We start from the raw sequence: 25,892 nt of genomic DNA, 5'->3' as shown, positions 1-25,892 counted from the left end.
AAAAATCTTTTGAAAATAGCAGATCTACAAGCTCACATTGTGAGCTTGTAGATCGGCTATTTTCAAATGGCCGAACCGTATATAGGGCTGAAGTGAGTAACGTGTGTTTTGTAATAATAATCAAAATCTACAAAGTAACTAGTAACTAAAGTTTTCAAATAATTGTAGTGGAGTAAAAAATATTTGCCTCTGAGATGTAGTGGAGTAGAAGTAAAAGTACTGACAATTGGAAATACTCCAGTAAAATAAAATAAATACCTCAAAATTGTACTTAAGTACAGTACTTGAGTAAATGTACCAAGCTTGAAGTCTAAACTGTTTTGTTAGGGTCCATGCCTCTGGTTTTGATATCCCTTTAATTGTGTTCTCTGTTGGGGATACTGCTGGACTGTCTGAAGGACATAAAAGCATGAATCGGTGTCATGACATTTCTTTTTATTTTTTTGGTTTTCTGACCTCAATTACACCCAAAAAAACGGATCTTTGAACATTCAAAGAGCAGAGGCGATGATTGACAGGCAAAATCCCTCAACAAAACACCCGCAGGCAATTTATTATTTTCATTGCAGCTAAAAATGCCTCAGAGTCAGAAGAACACAGAGAGAAAATAACCTGCCATGGCTCAAAGGAAGGACCATGATACAGTCTTTTAATGTTTTGTAAACCAGCATGTCATGAAACCGTTAACTTTCTGAATTGTAATGAAAGTAAAACAGAGGTCATGGTGTTCAGATGAGTTAAAGGTAGGGTAAGTGATATTTGTGGGTGTTTTTATTTGTTTTAAAAGGTTAAAGTACTATATATATATATTGTGATAGTAATCATTGCTACAGAGTGTTTGTCACAGGGGTCTCTCCAGCTCTTTAGTCAACACAATATAGGTACATTTTCAGGTAACATTTAAGCCAATCAGGAGCGAGCACTGAAAATGCATTTTCTGTTTAATAAAGAGCTGGAGAGACATGGGAGACTCTTTTTACTGAACAAACACTCTATAGCAATGAGTACTATCACAATATAGAGCTATTTAACACTTATTTTAACCAAAGTAAATCACTTACCCTACATTTAATAAAAACCTTCATCTCCCTATTTTTGGCAAATTTGTCAAAATGTTTGAGATAATTATTCTCTTTTAATTAAAAATAAATAAATGTATATACGAAGCAATAACATAGGGCTTAAGTGGATATTTTCTTTTTGCTGCTGGATAGAGTGATGCTGTTGCCTCAGCATGTCCTCTAGTAGTGGAGGACATCTTATAAAGACCTCTCTCATAAAGTGAGTGAGAGCTGTAATGGCTTCTGTCTGCTGTTATGACAGAGAGCCTGGTGGGTGCTCTTATCTTCCCATGATGTCAGGAAGACAGATTGGCCCTGTGTGTGTGATATTCATTTTCTCCCCTCAGTGTTGGGGGCGTGGCTAGAGCCCCCCGAACCGATGCCCACCTCAGATAGTCCCAGACCACCGATTACCACTTTTTACTAGCTTGCTCGAAGAGCGGCTGGTCTACGAACAGACAGAGCAACTACTCAACACATATATATATGACATGTTTTCAACATATTTTTCATCATTGGCTGTCCTTTAAGGCAATGGGTGAGACTTCCCAATACTCTGAACGGCGGTCTCGTCCTCCCATGCTTTGATATCATAACCCTACTAGCAGTGTTGCCAGATTCTGCGAGAGAAATAAGCAACCAGGTGTATGAAAACAAGCCGCACACTTCTTTTACATTTTTGAATGTTTTTTGCCTATGACAAAATACTGTATTTACACCAGGTAGAAAAGTGGAGAAAATTGGGTTACATCGTCTGCATAATCACAGATGTTGTTAAAAAAAAGTCAAATAATGGCCCGGATCGCTGGCCTAGTGGTCCACTTGGGCTCTGGTGTGGCCTGGCAGCGCGTCGCGGGTTGCTGTGTGTCTCCCCGTCTCTCTCTCCCTCTTTCCTGTCCATCTACACTGAAGGCTATCAATAATGTCAGAAAGGCAAAACAAACAAAAAAAAGGAAAATAATGGCCAATATATCTGCCAAACCATTAGGCTCTAGTTTGGGGTTTCAGGTTTCAGAGTATTTAATGTGGCATGTGGAGAGCTCCTCTCACCAGACTCGGCTCTTTGCTGCTTCTCGATCTTATCCAGTCGTCCGAGCAGGGAGTCGATCTTCATCTTGATCTGAGTCAGCTCCCGTTTGATGGTTTGAAGCTGGTCCGTCTTCACTGCTGAGGCATGGGAAAATAAACAAACAGCACATATTCATTTGTAAGATTTAGTTAGTGGCTCTGAGGAAAGACGCAGGTCCAAGGGAGAGAGAGAGACGGCTAGTGTGAAGCATATTTGTTGCTACAGTACGTTGCTAATTTCTAACCTAAAATTCAGATACATATTTTAATGTGCTGGTTAAAGGTTAAAATGAGTAATAGACCTTCTGGATGTCATCTTGAATGAGATTCAAAACGGAGTAGCTCTGTAATTCAAATCAGCTGTGTTTGGAGGAACGTGCAGCTATGGGAATCACACAGGTGAACAAAATCAACAAGATTAATTCATATTCATAAGGACTTTTGATATAAGAACACATGAAAATTACTATTTTTAGGTATGTCCACATTATGACCACAGATATGCTCTTAAAGTGAGAAAAACACATGTTTCATTTCACCTTTAATAGTGCTCTGCCCAGGTAACTCTTCTCTCATAATAATACCGTCCTTTACTGTTGAGCACTGGAGCCCTCTTCTACTCATAATATCTTAGACTTCCCTTTGTGAGCATATTAATTGCCCTTATACAGTATAGCTTGGGGGGATTGACTCTCCTCCATTGGGTTTCATATGCTGTGCAAAAAGCTTATCAAAGATCAGAGGCCATGCAGCACGTTATCATCTGTTAATACTTTGGCCATGGAGCGCTTTTTATCACATCCATCAGCTTAACCCATTCAATCCGGGAAAGCATCTGTGTCATTTTAGATTTTAGCTATATACTGTATATATGAGTGCGTGTTACGATTTTAGAAAAATAGCAGATATACAAGCTCACAGCGCGTCACTTCGTATATCTTAAAACAACATTTTTTTACTCAAATCTTTGCTTCTGGGGGTCCATGGAACAACATATTTTGAGATGGGGGGGTCTGCGGCCAATTTTTGTGGTCCTTTACATGAAAAAAGCTTGATCACCACTGATATATTGCAACATACGTTTTTTTTTTCAGAAAACTGTTTTAGAAGACATTTGTAGAATCGGCCTCAGGTGTTAACGGGTTAAATTAAACACTTTATTCAGGGACCAATTGCAAGTAACCACCCCCCCCCCCCCCCCCCCCCCGCCAACTGTGAACCATGCTTTGGAGATTAGAACATATATAATGTAGGCTTACAGACACCATGCTGTGCTGTTCTATTCCTATCTTACCACTGTGTATATACATACAGTACAGTAGTCTTTCATTGGCATTTGATACGGGGCATGATGCAAATAATTCTACGCAATTTCACACTACTGCAGAAATATTGAATGACACATAATGGCAACAGTAAGAGTAGCAGCATATTTGGGGGGGGGGGGGGGGGGGTCAACATCATTTAATGATTTCTGTTTCAATTTGCTATTATTACACACAAATAAAGAGAAACAGAGAGAGAGAGAGAGAGAGAGTGTGAGGGAGAATGAAACAGAAATGAATGGAGGGGGGGTCGCTGCTTCATCTCTCTCTCAGTGAAGGGGTCCTTGCTTGGCCTGAAAAACGTTGACGACCCCTGCTCATAATATCCCAACAATGCACCAAATGTCGAGAGACGTTTTTAAGCATTTTAAGCACGTTTTTAAGCATTTAAATCTAGAGCATCTTACGGACGGTGAATGAGGAGGAAAGTTTCCGTTATAGGCCGTGTGTCCACCAAAGTGATTTGATCCCAGCTGGATTAATAATGACAATAAAACATATTTTGGATTCCAATCCCAACCTTTACTGTTTTCCATAGATATTCAATGTTTGGCTAAAGCTGCACATGGATTGTAGTTTGAAATGGATGAGTTGGGGACTTGACCTTGATATGTCGCACGCAAATCACATCCGCCGAGAAGAGCACACAAACAAACAAACAAACAGTCAATCCAAAAGACGTCATCTTTAATTCAAGCCTCCCGACTCGGGGATGCTGAAATGTGGAAGCACAAGCTGTGCCGAAAAAGGCATTCATAATGAAGAATATATCGCTGTTGTCAGGCAGAAACCTCTTATCTCCATATTCAAAACGTATTTGTGTTTTAACTTTCGAAAATTAACACCCTATACATCCTACTACAGCAGTGGTTTTCAACCCTTTTCATATCAAGGTCCATTATGTATTCGCCATTTGAGCCACAGGCCACCATTTGATGAGATTTAGACTCTCAGACCCAAGACTTAAATATATATATATATATATATATATTTTTTTTTTAGCGGTGCCAACCGCTCTACATTTGACCGTGTCCGTCCGTCCGTCCGTCCGTATGTTATGTCCGTCCGTCCGTATGAGCACGGTAAAGAAGCAACACATACACATACACACACACACACACACACACACACACACACACACACACACACACACACACACACACACACACACACACACACACACACACACACACACACACACACACACACACACAGACTTGGAGATCGGCTATTCCATCTCTCCTCTCATTGGCCACACGTGCCACTGGTTATCAAAGAGGGGTCCAGGGACCCCAGAGTGTCTGTGTGTCCGTCCGTATGTTATGTCCGTCCGTCCGTATGAGCACGGGGCTTTAAACAGCTATAACTCCAGTTTGCAGCATGCCACCAAGTCCAAATTTGGTATGTGGACTTAGACCACCAATAGGGACCAGCATGAATTGCTGAAGCCCCGCCCCCTATGTCTTCCCATTGGCTGGCCTTTAAACAGCCATAACTCAAGTTCGCAGCATGCGACAGAGTACAAATTTTGTACATGGACTAAAACCACCAATAGGGACAAACTGTAATTACTTAAGCCCCGCCCCCTCTGTCTGCCCATTGGCTGGCCTTTAAACAGCCATTATTCCAGTTTGCAGCATGCTACCAAGTACAAATTTGGTAAGTGGACTCAGACCACCAATAGGGACTAACTGAAATGAGTTAAGCCCCGCCCCAAAGGCACCGCTTCCTTCACACAGGGTGTGATTTTTTTTTTAATATATCCTTTTATACAAATTTGGTAAGTGGACTCAGATTTTGTCCACAATTCCATCCATGCTGTATTGATGTTGGTACCATTAGGAGAGATAACAGGCAAACGATGATCAAAATAACAATTCTTTAATTAAGTAATGTATATATTTAACACTAATTTAACTCTTGAGAGTGTAAAATGAAACCACATGGACCCGTAAGATCTGTAAGGGTCCATTTGGTTTCATTTTACGCTCTCAAGAGTTAAAGATCTATAAGGGTCCATTTGGTTACCAACTCTCCATCATTTAGCTGGGGACCACCTGGAACCCCCCTCAAGGACCACGGGTGGTCCCCGGACCGCTGGTTGAGAACCACTGTTACTACAGCGTCACACAAAAGCATCAAAAGCAGCAGATCAACAAGCGATGCGCTTCGAGTTGTAGAGCTGCTACTTTTGCCGTTTTCGAGTTTGAATCCTGAAAAGTACCAGTTTTTTGAACATATGAGGTTTCCCGACCCCGACAGAGAGAGAGACGATATGATAATCTCCCCCTGAACCCCCCCTCGGCAGTGCAAAGTGTGTCATGTTTTGAGAAAAGGGGTGGAAAGTAAACAGACATCATCACAAGCTGAGAGGAAAACATGAAATTCTCTTTGACACCTTGGAGATCCTGAGTAAACAAACCTCACTGCTTCCCATCCAGCATTTGACCCAGAAATACAGGTTTTTTTCCCCACAAAACTCTTCTTACATTTCTAATATATTCATAGTGTAGTGTTTCTCAACGGGGGAGCAGTACAGCTTAATATATTCATGTGCTTATTTTCTTCAGTTCATCCTAGACTCTTTGGCATTAACTCTGCAGTACACGGTACAGCCCCCCAGGGGGGCGTACAGATGAGTTCAGGGGGGCACTGGAAGGGGTCATTGAGTTGCTCTTGAATTTATTCAAGTGCATATTTTCTTCATTTCATCCTAGACTTATTGGCATTAACTCTGCAGCAAAAAATGGATGATGATTAGCTAGGGGGATGTCAGGCCCTGTCACATCAATATCGAGATTTCTCATCATATTTTGCTACGGTGCAGACTGCCAATGACGAGAATGACGAGATGTTGTGTTTTCAGTTTTTTTACGCTAGATGGCGCTGTTCGCTAACCTAGGAGTCACCATTTGACTCTCACTGAAGCAAAGAAGCAGCAAATCAGGATTTAGAAAAAAATGCTTTTTCTCTGCTTTGTTGCTTTTCACCTGCCAATAACTATGGAATGGATGATCACGTCACGCTTTCCCCCCCCTGATTCTACGAGTCTCGGATACGTTCTTTTAAAGCGATCGGGGGGTCGATCATACTGGAGATAAATATTCTATGATTTTTCAGTGGCTTAGCAAACAATGTTTTATTTCTGGCAGTCAAAGAGTTAAACTATGATTATGCTTATACTGCAACAAGTGTCATACAATGAACTTAAAAAGCCAATGAACTCATTAATTGTGATCATTAATCATCAACTGAAATGTCATATCGTGACAGTACAGTATGGCAGGGGCGCCGATTTATGTCCCTGCTTTTGGGAGCAGTGCGTGCGTGCGTGCGCGCACCTTTTTGCCCGGTTATTTCGGTTAATTTGGTACAAAAAATGTACTCCATGAAGTTTAGATGTCGGAGGTTTTTTATTTTTTTGTGATGAGTTTGTGATGGGTGCTCGTCATTTCCCCTGGGTGCTTTATCCCCGGGGCACCCACAGTATCGGCGCCCTTGCAGTATGAGGCAGATAGCCTTTCCCAAAAATCGACCCACATTTGGGCCGTGCACACGCACATGCACATACACATACACATACACTGAGTTTGTTATTTCAGCATCATCTGAGCTGGCTCTGGGCAGTTTGCTTGTTGTCCTTTGATGATAAGAAAGTGTGGAGCGGTTTCTAATGTATCAGTGGCTGCAGGCTCTCTTCCTTTGTGCTATCAGCCACATTAAGCTGCAGAATGGGAAACAGACACAGTCTGATCCACCATCGCTGCATCAGCACCAGATAGACAGATAGTTCTGCTTATAAAGGGGGAAAATAAAAAATAAAGACCCATGACACTTTAGCTTTGGGGAATCTAATTTCAGGAGATATCAAGATGACCACAGGTAGGGTCAGTGGTCTGTAGAGATGGACATGGACAAAAGAAGAGTCTGTGATTTGATGAATTGAATACATAGGACCACAATGGAAAGCCCTCAGGGCTCACAACTACAACTCACAACGCCTCGCAGAGCAAAGGCGTTGTGAGCTTGTAGATCGGCTATTTTCAGTGAAGAGGTTTGGTGTACACACTGATGATAGTGCTGTAAAACGAGTCTACGAAGCTACAAAATCTATAAAGAAGTTTAATCTGCAACACTATTTCATACAATATGTGATGTTAGTGTTAGTCTCCAGTGAGACCAGAGCGAGCGGTTCCCCCTGACAGGATCTCAACAAGCTGCTGGGGTTAGATAAAAAGCTGCTCTAAAACATACAGCAATGAAACAAATTATAAAAAAGGTCATGGATGAAGAAGACTAATGGTTAGGAAAACACACACTAGCAGCTCTGCATGCAGCAGGGATGGCCCAGATCTCACACTATAATCCATTAAGAACGGGAATGCATCTGTGTCATTTTAGGGCGGTGCAACCGCCCCTATATGTGAGGTTTGGACCCCCCCCCTGAGCTGTGATTGGCCACCAGTGTACCCCCCCCCCTAACCCTGCACCGTGATTGGCCACCATGACTCTATTCAGGACTGTGATTGGCTAGAAACACATGACACATGTGTATAGCCCTATAAATAGGACTATGCACTTAAAAAAAACACGTTTGTGTTTTTTTTTAAGCGAATCACTTCATCACTGTGATGACCACTGTGACCACACCGCCCACTTCACACTGGGTGTGATTTTTTTTTTGTATTTCTTTGGCTATTCAAAAAGCAGATCTACAAGCTCATTGCGCGGCATTGAGCTTGTAGACGTGCAACTTTTTTTTTTAATCTAAAATGACACAGATGCGTTCCCGGATTGCACGGATTAATCAGAGGACCAAAAAAAACACAGATGTGTCCTCCTATAGGCAATGGGAAGTGTCCTCCTGAGCAATGGGAAGGGAACAGCGTCCTGATGGCTGAGTTAGTGACAGAGGAGCAGCCGCTTTATGCTTGATTATGATGATGTTACAATCTGGCTGGTGTTGTGTGGTTCGATATTCGATCCAGTGGCGTGCACAGACATTTTGAGGGGCAGGTGCTCAAGTAAATTAAACATTTTATTTTTTATTTTTTGTGCTCTTTTTTCCCTCTACACCTATACCTCTTTGCCAAAAATAGCAGATCTACAAGCCCACAACGCCTCGCAGCGCGAGGCGTTGTGGGCTTGTAGATCTGCTATTTTTGGCAAAAGTTCTCCTCAGAAAAGGGATGCTAGGTTTCGAGTGGTTATGGTAAAAAAAAAATCATATCACACAAATATTTGGCGGACCCCCTGTAGTATCTCTGAGGACCCCCTAGGGGTCCCGGACCCCCTGATGAAGACCCCTTCTGTAAACTGGGAAAAAAAAAACTTTTTTTCTCTTTTTTTCAAAAGGGCAAGAGGGCAAAGGGCAGGTGCTCTAGCACCACCTAGAGTCTATCTGTGCACGTCCCTGATTCGATCGATATTAATACATATTTTACAGACGGTGTGGAAAATGTATTACTGCTGAATCATGCCATCCCTTCTTTTTCCAAAGTAGACTAATGGCTATGAATTTTAAATGACCTGAATACTGAAGAAGAGATGAGAGGAGAGAATAGAAGTTATATGTGAGATGTGGAGAGGAGAGGAGAGGAGAGGAGAGGAGAGGAGAGGAGAGGAGAGGAGAGGAGAGGAGAGGAGAGGGGAGACATCAATAAAAGACAAAGAAGGAGAGCGAACACATTTAGACGGACGCACGTTTGAGTCCAGAAGAGGAAGAGGAGGTGGGGGGTCTGGAGGATGACGAAGAGGAGGAAGAGGACGTCTTGAGGGGGAAGGACGTCTTCCCGCGGCGCGAGGAGGGAGCTAGGACCCTGGAGCGCTTCAGAGGGACCACCGCCCTGGGGGGAGGAGCCACCCTGCCGTGGTAGTCAAACAACCTGAAGAAAAATGAGAACGCATTTTAGTCTTAAAGCTAACTTTCCTCTTCTACCCCGGATTTGAACACGGTTTCCTGCGCAAGTGCAGATTTCTTTGAGCGAATGCTTGCTCAGGGGATGAATTGAATCTTGACCATCAGGTTAAAAAAATTGTCAGATAAGTTATTAACATGCTCTACCATACAGATTAAATTGTATTAACCCATTAAGACCTGGAACTGTGTCATTTTTAGATTTGAGCTAAAAAGCATTATTTTACACTTTGGGCTATTCAAAAATAGCAGATCTACAAGCTCATAGCGCGGCACCGAGTGCCGCGCTACGAGCTTGTAGATCTGCTATTTTTGAAAAATCGTGAAAATGTGTGCAAATCTTATTTTTAAAGCGAACATTTCTCACTTTTTCTCACAAACTCAAATCTTTGCTTCTGGGGGTCCCTGGAACAAAATATGTTGATGGGGGTCCGCGGCCAAATACATATAATTTTGGGGGTCCTTGACATGAAAAAGATTGAGCACCACTGATATAGAAACATACGTTTTTCAGAATACTGTTGAGATTTAGGAGACATGTATAGAATCGGCTTCATCGACTCTTAATTTTACTTTTATCACTAATTCACCACTTCATTTTGCAATGATCCCCATTTCCAGTGTAACTTGATTCATCAACCTATGAGAAAGTTTAGTTATGGCACATGATCGATAGTGACGTTTGTTGGAATATACGATGTACTTCACCATGATTTAGCAAGCCACAGTATTGTACATTGTGTACAAGTAAGAGTTTATAACACGTAAATTGTGTTGGCTAATATGCAGGTTATTATTACACTGCAAGACGGGTACATAAAGTACAACTTTTTCATACTATCAGTAGAAAACCTTCGCACGACTGATTAAAACTCTGAAAAGCAAGATGAAACGGTAAACAACATCAACAAAAAAAAATGATTACCCAATACAAAGTGTTCCTTTTATACTGTAGCACACAATGCAATTGGAGGCTTCCATTAAATTGCACACCACATTGTACAATACATCTTTTATATCGTCTCTGTCGGGTGGAAAACCTCATACGTCCCAAACTGTTACTTTTCAGGATTCAAATAAAAAAAAAGTAGCAGATCTACAAGATACACACGTCGCGCTGCGTTTCGAGCTTGTAGATCTGCTAATAGTGATGCTTTTGTGTGACTGTTTGTGAATGCTGTAGTTCAAGTATGGGGCATTAATTTACTAAGAAAACACAAAAAGTAAAAAAAAAAAATGTCTGTTGATTAGCCTCAGGTCGACTATAGTAATAAACGGTCTATTTCACAGCATATAGAAAGAACCCCATTGTGAAAACCTGTTATCTGTTCCCCGTATTATATTATTATCTCAAAGGCAATTTCTATGGATTTCTCCAGCGTCCTCTCTCTCTCTCTCTCTCTCTCTCTCTCTCACGCACGCACGCACGCGCAGGCACGCGCACACACACACACACACACACACACACACACACACACACACACACACACACACACACACACACACACACACACACACACACACACACACACACACACACACACACACACACACACACACACACACTATAAACCGAAGCATTAATATACACCCATACACCCAGTGTTCAATCTGTATAGCTTCCACGAGTAAACATTCCATTCCTTTTCTCCATGGAGAATTGTATTATCGACTATAATGTCCTTACAATCTAATGTAGACGCTTATACCACGAGGCTCCTGGCTGCAAAACCATGCTATTATGTTCTTTTATCGAAGCATCAATGTCTGCATCCAATCAATTTACCCATTAAAACCTGAAGCCAATTCCACAAATGTCTTCCAAATCCTAACAGTTGCCTGAAAACGTATGTTTCTATATCAGTGGTGCTGAAACTTTTTCATGTCAAGGACCCCCAGAATTATATATATAAGTATTTGGCCGCCGACCCCGATCTCAAATCAAGTCTTATCCAGGGACCCCCCCAGAAGCAAAGATTTGAAAATGTTCACTTTAAAGGAAAATATATATATATCCAAAATGACACAGATGCTTCTGCAGGTTTTAATGGGTTAAGCTAATAGAGCCTGCCTGCTTGCTCAGGGGATAAATTGAATCCCGACTTACATGTGAGCTTGTAGATCAGCTATTTCCACTATCAATTTTTTAAGTATAAAGTTATTAAATATATCAGTCATTTCTGTATATTTAGGTTATTTATCATATCTGCCCCGTGCAACTTCAAGAGCCAAACAGAAATGTATTTTTCATTCATAATGTTCCAGTGTTCAATGACAGAAACACAATTAATTAGTTAATCACTATTATTTGTGCGACAATAAATCGTCATGTAAACGTTTCATAATCCTGACAGCCCTAAGCAGGAAAAAAATAGCCACACACACACACACACACACACAGACACACACACACACACACACACACACACACACACACACACACACACACACACACACACACACACACACACACACACACACACACACACACACACACACACACACACACACACACACACACACACACACACACCGAGCCCTACACACAACACTCATAAAATAAACCAATCCCTCCTAGCCATTATCCTGCGCAAAAAAAAACAGTAGAGGAATGGCAACAGGAAAAGTGTTAGATGTCAAACGGAGGTTTCAACTTTGTCTACTTCAATCACGCTCTGAGAGAGAGAGAGAGAGAGAGAGAGAGAGAGAGAGAGAGAGAGAGAGAGAGAGAGAGAGAGAGAGAGAGAGAGAGAGAGAGAGAGAGAGAGAGAGAGAGAGAGAGAGAGAGAGAGAGAGAGAGAGAGAGAGAGAGAGAGAGAGCAGCACGCCTCATGTGCTCGGATGCCTCTTCAGTCCATTTGCATTTTATTTTGAAGCCGTTTCAAGGTGACTGAGAAATCAATTTAGAGGATTTGAATGGGGGACGACATATTGTATATTGTATATTGTATCAAAAGTGGAATGTACTACTATGCACCAAATACTAGTGATGGAAGAAGTACTCACATTCTTTACTTAAGTAAAAGTATCACTACTGCAATGCAGAAATACTCTATTGGGGCGCGGTACCACCAAAACACGTTTGGCTGCTGTTAACCCATTGAGACCTGAAGCCGATTCTACATGTCTCCTAAATCCCAACAGTTTTCTGAAAAACGTATGTTTCTATATCAGTGGTGCTCAATCTTTTTCATGTCAAGGACCCCCAAAATGATATGTATTTAGCCGCGGACCCCCATCAAAATATCTTGTTCCAGGGACCCCCCAGAAGCAAAGATTTGAGTTAAAAATGTTCGCTTTAAAAATATATATATTCAAAGATTTGCACACATTTTCACGATTAAAAAAAAAATAGCAGATCTACAAGCTCGTAGCTAGCAGATCTACAAGCTTGTAGCGCGGCACTCGGTGCTGCGCTATGAGCTTGAAGATCTGCTATTTTTGAATAGCCCAAAGTGTAAAATAATGCTTTTTAGCTCAAATCTAAAAATGAGGCAGTTCCAGGTCTCATGGGTTAAACTCAGGTTGTGCGCGGCCACAGTTTTTTTGCAGCCAGCGCATTCTAGATAAACGGAGTGACCCACCTGTCACTCACTTTCAGGACCCTCCCATGCAACAGCTACAACCAGTTGCTCTATCGCTATAACGCAAGATGTGCACAACATGCGGAAAGAGGCGCTCTTGCGTGAATCCACACTTTTACATTGACAAAGCATTGGCAGATTCTGCCCAGAGGTATTATAAAAAAGTGGTGGGACTTTTTGAAAATAGCAGATCTACAAGCTGATGCTACGCATTGTGAGCTTGTTGATCCGCAAAAAAAATAATAATAATCTAAGTCTACAAAGTAACTAGTAACTAAAGTTTTCAAATAATTGTAGTGGAGTTAAAGTACAATATTTGCCTCTGAGATGTAATGGAGTAGAAGTAAATTACAGTACTTGATTAAATGTACTAATTGTACTACTTTCATTGCATCTTTATTTCTTATTTTTATTTAGATTATAGTGTTTGTAAAGTTGATGTAATTAATGTTTGTGTTCAAATCTTTGGCTGTGTCGGACCCCAGGAAGATTAACAAAACAAGGTCATAAACAATAAAACATTGACAAACATGTTGACATTAAAGAGTAAAATATGAGTGATACATACCGGCTGTAGAAATCATCTCTGTAGTACTCATAATCAAATTCATAACCACTGTAAAGAAAGGAGAGAGAGAGAAAAACAGAGAGAGAGAGATGAAAACCGTTATATTGTCTTGATTCAAATGTGATCACAGGTTCTGGCAGTAAGCCATGGCCGCCCTAGCATGCAGAACTAACAGACAGCATCCATTCTGAAGTGGCTTCAGGGGAAACACAGTCATGATGACAGAATTACAAGACCTTGTATCTTGTCTTCTATACAATCTACTGTGGGTGTGGAACAGCCTACCAGAGCATGTCGTTGGTTCCATCACAGACAAGCCTTTAAATGCAGAGCTCATAGACATCTCCTGACCACACCCCTCACACTGACTGTTGAGCTGCAGTGAACCGTTAGCCTGGTAAACCTGCCTCCGGAAATCTCATTTCCATTTGATTCCAGGAGTGAGTCTGGCATGATTGCCCATTGTGTTTTTTTTTTTGCGGAATTACCAGCTAACCGAGCCTATCAGCGTCGTCGCTCATCGTTCTGTGATTGACAGCGACAGTTGGCCAATCAGGTGGCGAGTACGAGTGAGCCCGAATGGGACCGAGTGCAGCCGACAAAAATGGAACGATCCGCCATTGTTTCTGTGGCCGGTTACACTATTTACTTTCGTTTTTTAAAACGCTCTCTAACTTCTTTTTTGAGGCACGGAATTTACTTTTAAGATTTTGTTTGGATAGACTTTAGTTGTTTAACTTCATATATGTGGTCAATTAATCATGACAGAGCCTATTTAAGAATACAAATTTAGAGAACCAACAGGGGCGGCCAGTGCCACGCATGTATCCGCATAAGGCAACCTATTTTGGGCATGGCTGTCTCAAAAGTCCTGTTGCGTCACATTAGTCTGGAGGTCTGCTGATTGGCTGGAGGGGAACAACGATCATTGGCTGAAGGGGTTGTCAGTCAACGATATTACTCCCGCCCAACTCCAGCCCACAGCCAATATTGCAGAATGGGCGATCAGGCCAGACTCACTCCAGAAATCAAATGGAAATGAGACCAGGCTAGTGAACCGTATGATTGGCCAATGGATACGTTATCTTACTTTACTTGGCTAGTGTTCACAATTGCATAAAGAAAAGGACAAAAAAGAGAAAAGAACTTGCCCAACTATAACATATAACATTAAATAAAAAAATGACTTGAGTAAAAGTATAAACGTGTTGGCAACAGAATGTAATTAAAGTACCAAAAGTAAAAGTACTCATTATGCAGAATGTTCCATTTCAAGTTTTTAAATGTATAAAAAATCTTAAAATAGCAGATCTACAAGCTCACAATGCGTCGCATCGCGACGCATTGTGAGCTTGTAGATCGACTATTTTCAAATGGCCAAAATGTATTTAGGGCTGAAGTGGTTAATGCATGTTTTGTAATAGTAATCAAAATCGACAAAGTAACTAGTAACTACAGTAGAAAGCGTTCACATAATGGTAGTGGAGTAAAAGTAGGCCTAAAATATTTGCCTCTGAGATGTAGTGGAGTAGAAGTAAAATTATTGGAAATCGGAAAGACTCCAGTAAAGTAAAGAATACCTCAAATTACCTCACATTGTACTTAGCTACAGTACTTGAGTAAATTTACTTAGTTACTTTATACCACTGGCAACTACTGCACACTGAAATCTGCTCCTGCAGGGTGAGGGACATATCCAAGGCCTTCTGCTATATTAGACCATGGTAAACATAAACAAACCATTCGTGCAGCGAGTAAGGATTATGGAAATATATGCCCCCGGCCTCCTGTCATATTATTATATGACCAGGGAAAACAAACTTTCAACTTCGATGTGTCTGGCACGAAGAAATGTGTACGAGGCAGAAACTTACTTATTTTATATCAATTACAAACCCTATGAAGCCTTGAATTAATTTAGTTTTTGTCGCATTCCTGAGCCAATAATTTGATGACGGGTCTTCGGTCAGTATGGAGTCTCATACCGGAGACTCCGCCGTTCATCAAATTATTTGCTTAGGAATGCAACAAAAACAAAGGCTTCATAGGGTGTGTAATTGATAGAAAATATGAAATATAAGATTTTTTTTTTTCTGACCTCAATTACACCCCAAAAAACAGAACTTTGAACATTCAGTGGATTTTCTATGGTCTGGGGTTTACTGAATGATTGGGCTCAAAAAGTGCTGTGATTGGCCGGTAGACTTTGACTTCACAGTACATTAATCCCGCCCCCTCTCCTCCCCACCCCTCCCTTATCCTTCTCCTTTGGGGGGGGGCGGAGCAGAGGCGATGATTGACAGGCAAAATCCTTCAACAGCGACACCCGCAGGCAAATATTTGAATTGCAGCTGAAAAGGCCTCAGAACACAGAGAGAAATGTCATGGCTCACTGGAGTGGATTTTTCAGTTAATACCTTTTAATACACATTTGAAGGACCATGATTTATGACTTTTAATGTTTTGTAAACCAGCATGTCATGAAACCTTCAAGTCTGATTTATAGCTAGTTGTATGTGATGGTGAAAAGACTGGCTATTTCTGCAGGGCTATTCTTGGCTGTGTGGGATAAACAAGTCAAGCCAGCCAAATCCACTGTACAGTGAACACAAACTCAAGAAGAAATGAACATTTACAGAACCTATAGTACTAAAGTGTTTATGACATTTATAAAAACATACTGTACCTGTACACAGCTGAGAGAGGTCGTTTGTTCCCCGGCTTGGGTCTGTATGGCTTGGGTTCGCCGGCCATGTTGATGTCTGGAAAATGTACACACACACACACACACACACACACACACACACACACACACACACACACACACACACACACACACACACACACACACACACACACACACACACACACAATTTGTCAAACTTGTCAAAGGTCAAGCTTCAATTTATCCCCTGAGCAAGCAGGCCGGCTCTATTAGCTCAATGGTAAAACATTTCAGCACTTGCGCAGGAAACCACCAGGTTCAAATCCGGGGTAGAAGAGGAAAGTTACATAGTGCAGCTTAAAGGAGGAGTTCACCCCAAAAATGACTTATTTTCTATCAATTACACACCCCATGAAGCCTTGATTTCATGGACTTATTTTAGTTTTTGTGGCACTCCTAAGACAATAATTTGATGGCCGTGTGTATTTCCGGTAGGAAACACAAATAATCTACTTTGTGTCTCCTACCGGATACATTAGCCGGTAGGAGACGGGAATCAAATTATTAGCTTAGGAATGCGACAAAAACAAAAAAAATCCATGGATTCAAGGCTTCATAGGGTGTGCAATTGATAGAAAATAAGTCATTTTTTGGGTGAACTCCTCCTTTAAGTGTCTTCGAGAACAGACCGGTATCGTCAGCGTATAGTTCATGGCATCGATGTGACCTTGTGAGAATAATGCTGCATTCACATTTGCAGCAAAAGCTATAAAGCGGCCAAGTGTGTCACCGTCAAAGCATTGTTCAAGCCACACAAGGGTGAGCGAGAAGGGTAGAGGGTTAACCCATTTAAACCGGGAACGCATCTGTGTAACCACTTTATCCATGCATATTTTATACTTTGGGCTATTCAAAAATAGCAGATCTACAAGCTCATAGCTTGTATATCTGCAACATTTGTGCAAATATTTGAATATACAGTATATATATTTTTTAAGCGAACATTTTTAACTAAGATTTTCACTTCATGGGGGTCCCTGGAACTAAATATTTTGAGATGGGGGTCCGTGGCCAAATACTGTACATATCATTTTGGGGGTCCTTGACATGAAAAGGTTTGAGAACCACTGATATAGATTTATTTTTTTTTCAAAAAACTTTTCAATTTTTCAAAAAACTGTAGGATTTAGAAGACATTTTTAGAATCCCCCAGAAGCAAAGATTTGAGTTACAAATGTTTGCCTTAAAGAATATATATATATATTCAAAGATTTGCACACATTTTCACGATTTTTCAAAAATAGTAGATCTACAAGCTTGTAGCGCGGCACTCGGTGCCGCGCTATGAGCTTGTATATCTGCTATTTTTGAATAGCCAAAGACATTTTAAAATGACACAGATTCTTTCCCGGTCTAAATGGGTTAAATACCACACTGACAACTGAACAACTGCAAGAATTAGTTTTTCTTCCATTTACGGAACCGAGCCGGAATTGTTGGGGAAGAGAAAGGTGCCTGAAGGGGCAGCGCTTTCCAAATTGGAAAATTCTTCTTCTTGGAAAATCCTTGACATTACATTGATGAGTTCATCAATGTATATACTGCCATATCTTGCACACAGACTTGGGTGTTTGGAAGGAGGCAAATGGACTATTTGTTCTGGGGTGTTATACGGTGTGGACACTGTAGCCTTCTGTCAAAACTTTGTTGGATGCAATTATGAATAAAAGTGCCGTACCCTGGAATAAAATTTGCGGTTGAAAACACATCTCTGTCTCTCTTTTGGTAGCACTCTAGTATCCTATCTCCTATCTAGTCCGTTGAGCAATACTAACCACTTAAAAGCCCATGTATGTTCATGTCAAATAGCAAAAATTGCCGATCTACAAGCTCACAATTTATTTGTACGTTCATTTAGGAGGGACAGCACATATTAATGAACACTACGCATACAATGCAATGTAAATACGCCGGATTTAACAAGAATTTCCATCCGTAGTCCCCCATACAGACAACACGCAACATTACAACACAAGCACATATAAACATTACTAAAAGGGTACAAACAGAACAGAAAAAAAGGCCTCGTTTTGACGTAAAATACCAGAGACAAAAGGGGGAAAAAAACGTCTATTTAAGCCTATTTAAAAATGTTCACATTCACATGTTTGATTGTCCATGATCCATCCTTTTAGTTGGACCTTAAACAATATAAATGATGGACTCTCTCTCATGTTATTGGGTAGATTGTTCCAAATTGTGCTTCCTTGAGCTGAGAAGAAGAAGAGTAATTAAAGTCATAGCGTTTAATATACTGCCAGTGTCTAGAAAGTCACGTATTCAATAGAACGTGCCAAGGTCTCCCTGCATGAGCGCGGCAACACAACCCTGCCCTTCGTCGCTGCAAGTCACTCTTGATAAGGAAGGACATTAATGTGTACTTTGTGGTGAATTTCCCTGACGGCGCCTGTTTGCTCATTAATCGGTGTCACCCTCAGAATGTCACGTCTGAGCAGATGAGTTAGCCTCAATCATTTATGTTGTCACACTTGGTTCCTCCTCACATGTGAAGAACAGCCGAACCCGGGCGTGAAATGTAGCAGCAGGTTGTTAATATAATTCTGGCAGATATGCATAAGCCCTGAGCAGTTCCACAGTATATATATATATATATATATATATATATATATACATATATATATATATATATATATGTACTATACCCACTTACTATTGCTCTGGAACGCTGCATGGCCCGATGTCGCCATGCATGCAAATGTGTGTGTGTGTGTGTGTGTGTGTGTGTGTGTGTGTGTGTGTGTGTGTGTGTGTGTGTGTGTGTGTGTGTGTGTGTGTGTGTGTGTGTGTGTGTGTGTGTGTGTGTGTGTGTGTGTGTGTGTGTGTGTGCATGTTTGCATGTTTGGAGGTGGGGCGCAGTGGAGCGCGGTGGAACATGCGCTGCATACCTCGCGTATCGATCAGAAACAACCACTCTCACACCTCTTAGCAACGCTTTCAAAAGCTGCCGAGTGTCAACAAACAGCGTGAACATAGCAATGACCCTGGATGCATGTTGATGGTGCATTGTGTGACCTGCTAAGTGCTGTAAGTGTGTGGGCATACTGTCAGATGTTTGAAGCAGTCCATAGAGAACGTTTGGATAACATTGGCTGATGGATTGATGACTATACTAGATACCTAGACCATACTCTAGGTCGGGGATATTCAGCTAGAATGGGCAGGGGGGGGGGGGGGGCACACCACTGTGAGAACAACAATAATGCATAAAATGTTCAAGGTTAACCGTTTAACTGGCAACCATTAACTCATTCACTGCCATACTTATTTCTGGCAGTGGCTGATGGATTGATGAACTCAATTACATTGGTGACGTCTGCAAGGTGAATGTATACGACGACACTAAAGTATCCTTAGAGTCATTATGCAAGTAAATAGAATAACATTTGATATTGTCGGTTAATAAATAGGCCTACATATTAACCCTTTAAGACCTGAGGCCTCTTCTACAAAATTTATTTTCTAAAATAGCAGATCTACAAGCTCATAGCGCGGCACTCGGTGCCGCGCTATGAGCTTGCATATCTGCTATTTTACAATAGCCAAAGTGTAAAGTAATGCTTTTCAGCTCGAATCTAAAAACGACACAGATGCGTTCCAGGTCTTAAGAGGTTAATTCAATCGGCGATCGCTCACGTGCAACGCGCTACGTCACGCCACATCCGCCGCTAGTTAAACAAATCCACAGCACACCACTCTGCATGTTTGTACGCGTGCATGTGTGTTGTGTGTGCATGTGAGTAGCTGGTAATATTCCATGCTAGGATTCAACGATTATGTTGACTTGAAAGGTAATCATGGGTTTCTCCTCCTGCACATTTACATGACATACAGTATGATGTCTAATTAAATTGTACAACTCCAATGATTAAACTTTGGGTGGTTGGGATTGTAAAAATCACACCCAGTGTGAAGTGGGCGGTGTGGTCACAGTGGTCATCACAGTGATGGAAGTGATTCACTTAAAAAAAAACATAAAAGTGTTTTTTCTTTTAAAGTGCATAGTCCTATTTATAGGGTTATGCACATGTGTCATGTGTTTCTAGCCAATCACAGTCCTGAATAGAGTCATGGTGGCCAATCACGGTGCAGGGTTAGGGGGGTACACTGGTGGCCAATCACAGCGCAGGGTTGGGGGGGTGCAATTTGGATCGATGTCCAAACCTCACATATAGGGGCGGTTGCACCGCCCAAAAATGACATAGGGAACATGGACAGTGCCGTTCAACTGGTTCTAATATTCCCATGGCAAATGGTTGAATTGGGCAGTGATGGAGAGCTTAAAACCTCATTTAAAGTACATTGTGTGACTGTCGTTTACAAAAAAATGTCTGGGAAATGTTTTGATTGATTGAATACTTTATAATAAAGATTTACAGATATGCATCATGGGCTATCTGGGTGCTTTAGGGATAAAGCTAGCTCGGCTCTCTTTATACAAGTTATCACCATACAAATTAATCTTTGCTGTGGTATTTTACAGCCTGTTGACCCTTTAAGACCGGGTAATTAAACTACTGTGTCATTTTAAGATTTCCTTGGCCATTAAAAAAATAGCAGATCTACAAGCTCATAGCGCGGCACCGAGTGCCGCGCTATGAGCTTGTATATCTGCTATTATTATTTTTTTAATCATGAACATTTTTGCGAATCTTTCAATTTATATATGTTTTAAAGCGAACATTTTTAACTCCAGTCTGTGCTTCTGGGGGTCCCTGGAACAACATATTTTGATATGGGGGGTCCGCAGCCAAATACATATCCTTTTGGGGGTCCCTGACATACAGATGTGCCACTTCAAAACTTCACATGTCCTGCCATCGCCAAGACAGTACATTTTCAGGGGATTCCCAGGGCAATAAGAGGGACAAAGAAGGGCATTTAAAATGCTGAATTATTTTGATGATCACTGCTTTTATGATGCTAATTAATTTGAGCAACTGGTCAAATCACCTTTCGCCTCATAATGAGTCTGACACCTTGTTCAACACACATTCTTTTGTTCTCATGTATATGGATGTCTGTTGAAGGGAAAAACGGGGGTGTGTAGTGACAACTTCTTTTCAGGGGCAAAACAGTGCATTTTAAGGGCAGAAAAGGGAGGGAAAAAAATGCATTTTCAGGGCACTTTCAGGGAAAGAACAGTAACGTGTGAAGTTTTGAAGTGGCACATCTGTAGAAATGTTGGGAGCTCCACTGATATAGCAACATAAGTTTTTTCAAAAAACTGTTAGGATTTAGAAGACATTTGTAGAATCCTCAGAAGCAAAGAGTTATAAATGTTCGCTTTAAAAAATACATATCAAAGATTTGCACACATTTTCACGATAAAGAAAAAAAACAGATCTGTGAAAGAATAAATATATCGTTTCTGTCGGGGGGGGGGGGGGGGGGAACCTCATTATATCCAAAACTGTTACTTTTGAGGATTCAAATTCACAAAAAAGTTTAAATATGCAGATAGGAGGTTGTCTGCCCGGACAGCAACGATATAATCAAAAATGTGAAGAAAACCAGACACCGCAGGATTGGATTTTTATTCACAGACAATTTCAAATCATTAAAAGTCTCGTCTGAATGAAAACCTGAATACCTGAATACAAATCTTCGGCGACAGACAGGTACGCTCGGCGGAGTAGACTTGTATGATTTAACCCATTAAGACCTGGAACTGTGTCATTTTTAGATTTGAGCTAAAAAGCATTATTTTACACTTTGGGCTATTCAAAAATGGTGCCGCGCTACGAGCTTGTAGATCTGCTATTTTCTGAAAAATCGTGAAAATGTGTGCAAATCTTTGAATATATATATTTTCAAAGCGAACATTTTTAACTCAAATCTTTGCTTCTGGGGGGGTCCCTGGAACAAAATATTTTGATGGGGGTCCACGACCAAATACATATCATGTTGGGGGTCCTTGAAATGAAAAAAGATTGAACACCACTGATATAGAAACATACGTTTTTCAGAAAACTGTTGAGATTTAGGAGACATGTAGAATCGGCTTCAGGTCTCAATGGGTTAAGGAATAAAAGACACCCGCAGCGCACCGCTGTCTGTCTGTCTGCACTTGCTCAACTAGAAAGGTGCGTTCAGTGGAGCGACAAACCTCTGCCAGGAGGCATGTCCCAAAAATAATACTTATATATTAGCTGACGCAGTATCCGTCAAATTCTGTCTCTCTCTCTCTCTCTCTGTCTGTCTCTGTCTCTCTCACTTTCTCTCCAGTTACAGAACTTTTTAACGTGCCAAAACTTAACCCATTGAGACCTGGAACTGTCTCATTTTTAGCTTTGATCTAAAAAGCATTATTTTACCCTTTGGGCTAATCAAAAATAGCAGATCTACAAGCTCATAGCGCGGCACCGAGTGCCGCGCTATGAGCTTGTAGATCTGCTATTTTTGAAAAATCGTGAAAATGTGTGCAAATCTTTGAATATATACTGTATATTTTCAAAGCGAACATTTTTAACTCAAATCTTTGCTTCATGGGGGTCCCTGGAACAAAATATTTTGATGGGGGTCCACGACCAAATACATATCATGTTGGGGGTCCTTGAAATGAAAAAGATTGAGCACCACTGATATAGAAACATACGTTTTTCAGAAATATGTTGAGATTTAGGAGACGTGTAGAATCGGCTTCAGGCCTCAATGGGTTAACCGTGTGCATCTGCCACGTGTCATATGTCTTTCATTCCATTGTGTGGTCAGTTCAGTTATAGTAGACTAATTGTTACGGCTGTAGGAACAGTGAATGCATTCAATTGAAGTAGAAATGAGGAAAAACAAGAGTGATGTGCAGTGAGTACTGAGTGGCGCTCTCCGTGGTGCTGAAATCAATGCTACTGCTGCTGTCATGCAGGCAATGATAAACTAAACAAAAAATGACTATACTCTCGGTCAGGGATATTCAGCTAGAATGGGCAGGGGGCCAAAACACTGTAAAAACAAATAATGTATAAAATGTTCAAGGTTAACCGTTTAACTGGAAACCATTAACCCATTGAGACCTGAAGCCGATTCTACATGTCTCCTAAATCCCAACAGTTTTCTGAAAAACTTATGTTTCTATATCAGTGGTGCTCAATCTTTTTCATGTCAAGGACCCCCAAGATTATATGTATTTGGACGCGGACCGCCATCAAAATATTTTGTTCCAGGGACCCCCCAGAAGCAAAGATTTGAGTAAAAAATGTTTGCTTAAAAATATATATATTCAAAGATTTGCACACATTTTCACGAATTTTCAAAAATAGCAGATCTAAAAGCTCGTAGCGCGGCACTCGGTGCTGCGCTATGAGCTTGTAGATCTGCTATTTTTGAATAGCCCAAAGTGTAAAATAATGCTTTTTAGCTCAAATCCAAAAATGACACAGTTCCAGGTCTTAATGGGCTAAGACATTGCTGTGAAACTTTGCAAGCACACCATCACCCCCATATGTTTCTAATTAGCCTCATGGTAGTGCTATAACAGCTCACTTACAATTGTTGGCCTATAACTCTTGAACGTAGGTCATACATTATTTCTTCTCCCCTGATTATTTGGATCACGTTGCAACTCTCCATATAGGCCACTCACACAAATTGGTACACACAATCTCTGTAGTCATGTGATCAAGATGTTTCAATCAGATTTTTCATATTCTATTCTGATGGGCTATGACCGACTTCCACGTTTGTGGGCCCTTGGTGGGCGACCCGGCCTGGCGGAGACCTTGGCCGGACCAGTCCATGGAGCTGGGTAGCTTGACGAAAGCTACATGGCGACATTTTCAGTGGCACATCAACATAAAAGGGCACAGTAGAATAATTCAAAACAATGTTGAGTGTGGTTCATCCATCACACGCCATCTCCATCCATTTGTTTTGAATGGATTTTGTCCATCACGCCAAAGAAAGAATTCTCCCTCTTCCTCATCCATTAGCTTTTACTCAATCATTATGTTTCATTCAATATCACTCAGTTGCATCCCGGGCTGAATGATGATCCAACTCTCCACGGATGACTCATGAAAACACATCATAAGAGCTTGTGCCCTTATCATTCAGGTGCTCAAACAAAAAACTGAAGACAAAGTCATTCATATAACCATGGAAACACTGTTTTAGCCTGCCTGCGCTAATATACTCTTCTATCAAAGGCACCCGCTTCCCTGCCAGGGAGCCATGCACAGAACATACACTGAATAGCTGCTTCCTGTTTTCTCACATCCAAAATCAAAGCCTGTGCATTATAATGGTGTAAAGTAACGAAGTACATTTACTCAAGTACTGTACTTAAGTACAATTTTGAGGTACTTTTACTTTACAGGTGTATTTCCAATTGACTATACTGTTGTTCTACTCCACTACATCTCAGAGGCAAATATTGTTCTTTTACTCCACTACAAGTATTTGAAAACTTTAGTTACTAGTTATTTTGCAGATATAAATTAATACATTATACAACATGCATTAACCACTTTAGCCTTATTTTATAATTAGGCTATTTGAAAATAGCAGATCTACAAGCTCACGATGCAACTCGTTATGAGATTGTAGATCTGCTATTTTCAAACATTTTAGTGCTTTTACTTTTGGTACTTTAAGTACATTTTGATACCAATACTTTTGTACTGTTACTCAAGTAAATCTTTCCACCACTGCCTCTATAGCACACAAAAATGGACAGCAGCCAACTTCTCTTGATGAGTTGTTCTTCCGTTATAATTCAATATAATGATGAGACTTACAATTACATTCATATTTGAATGTGAGTAACGAGCTCTCCAATGTTACCGTTGCAGAGTAAAAGTATCATTTTCTTATTTTAAAAGTATTGCAGTAAAAGTGAAAGTCACGACAAATATATAAACTCAAGTAAAGTATAGATCCTCTGGAAAAATATAAGTAAAACAAATACACCTCAGGAAATAAAGTACCTTGAAAACTTCTGGACATTCACAAGCATTTGACGGCTCTGACGGCCGTGGGATTTTCAATTCAGAACCATGTCCTTCTCAGAATAACTGAACACATGGAAGGAGATGGAGAATCTTTGATGTGATGGACGACTCAAAACACATCAAAGCACATCAACACCTTCTACAGTCTGTTGATGATGATGTGTCATTGAAAAGGCAGTTGTGTAGCCTGCTTGACTGCATCTTGACAACATCTACAGTATGATGAAAAATAAATACCTACAGTAAGATAAGCATAAAGATAGATATTGGGAAGGACTATCCAATCTCTTTATGGATTTATGTCAAGTATTGGAGAACAACAATCTAATCAGTTCATTCAGAATGGAGAAAACAACATCATGGCTGGTTTATTTCTTTGTACAAAACAGCCAGAACCCCAACTTTTGCGTTTGATACTTCATACAGTATATATATATATAATATGAGATACTTTGACTATGATTTCCGTACACGCCCTGCACATAGACACACACATTAAAACCTGAGAGCTGACCAGTACAACCACAGTCTGAACTTTAGTTACTAGTTACTTTGACGATTTTGAATATTATTACAAAACCACTTCAACCCTATATATAGCCTACTGTACTTTGGCTATTTGAAAATAGCAGTTCAATCTCACAACATGTCGCTTTGCGACGCGTTGTGAGCTTGTAG

At 40.7% G+C, this 25,892-nt stretch overlaps 1 protein-coding gene across 1 annotated transcript in view; it reads right to left on the bottom strand.

Moving 5' to 3' along the window:
* ralyl (RALY RNA binding protein like) overlaps positions 1–25,892 on the bottom strand; it is a gene marked incomplete at both ends in the record, with an annotated part of 126,031 nt that overhangs the window by 3,022 nt on the left and 97,117 nt on the right. Inside the window, 4 exons of the mRNA XM_084048047.1 lie at positions 2,112–2,228; positions 9,158–9,339; positions 13,524–13,571; positions 16,210–16,285. Of these exons, the coding sequence (XP_083904173.1) occupies positions 2,112–2,228; positions 9,158–9,339; positions 13,524–13,571; positions 16,210–16,285 (423 nt within the window). The remainder of the gene's footprint in view (positions 1–2,111; positions 2,229–9,157; positions 9,340–13,523; positions 13,572–16,209; positions 16,286–25,892) is intronic.

Source organism: Gymnoscopelus microlampas (assembly GCF_963454915.1).
Source record: "Gymnoscopelus microlampas genome assembly, chromosome: 22".
Taxonomy (NCBI): domain Eukaryota; kingdom Metazoa; phylum Chordata; class Actinopteri; order Myctophiformes; family Myctophidae; genus Gymnoscopelus; species Gymnoscopelus microlampas.
The sequence above is the reverse complement of the archived record's forward strand: the minus strand, read 5'-3'. Positions and strand labels throughout refer to the sequence as shown.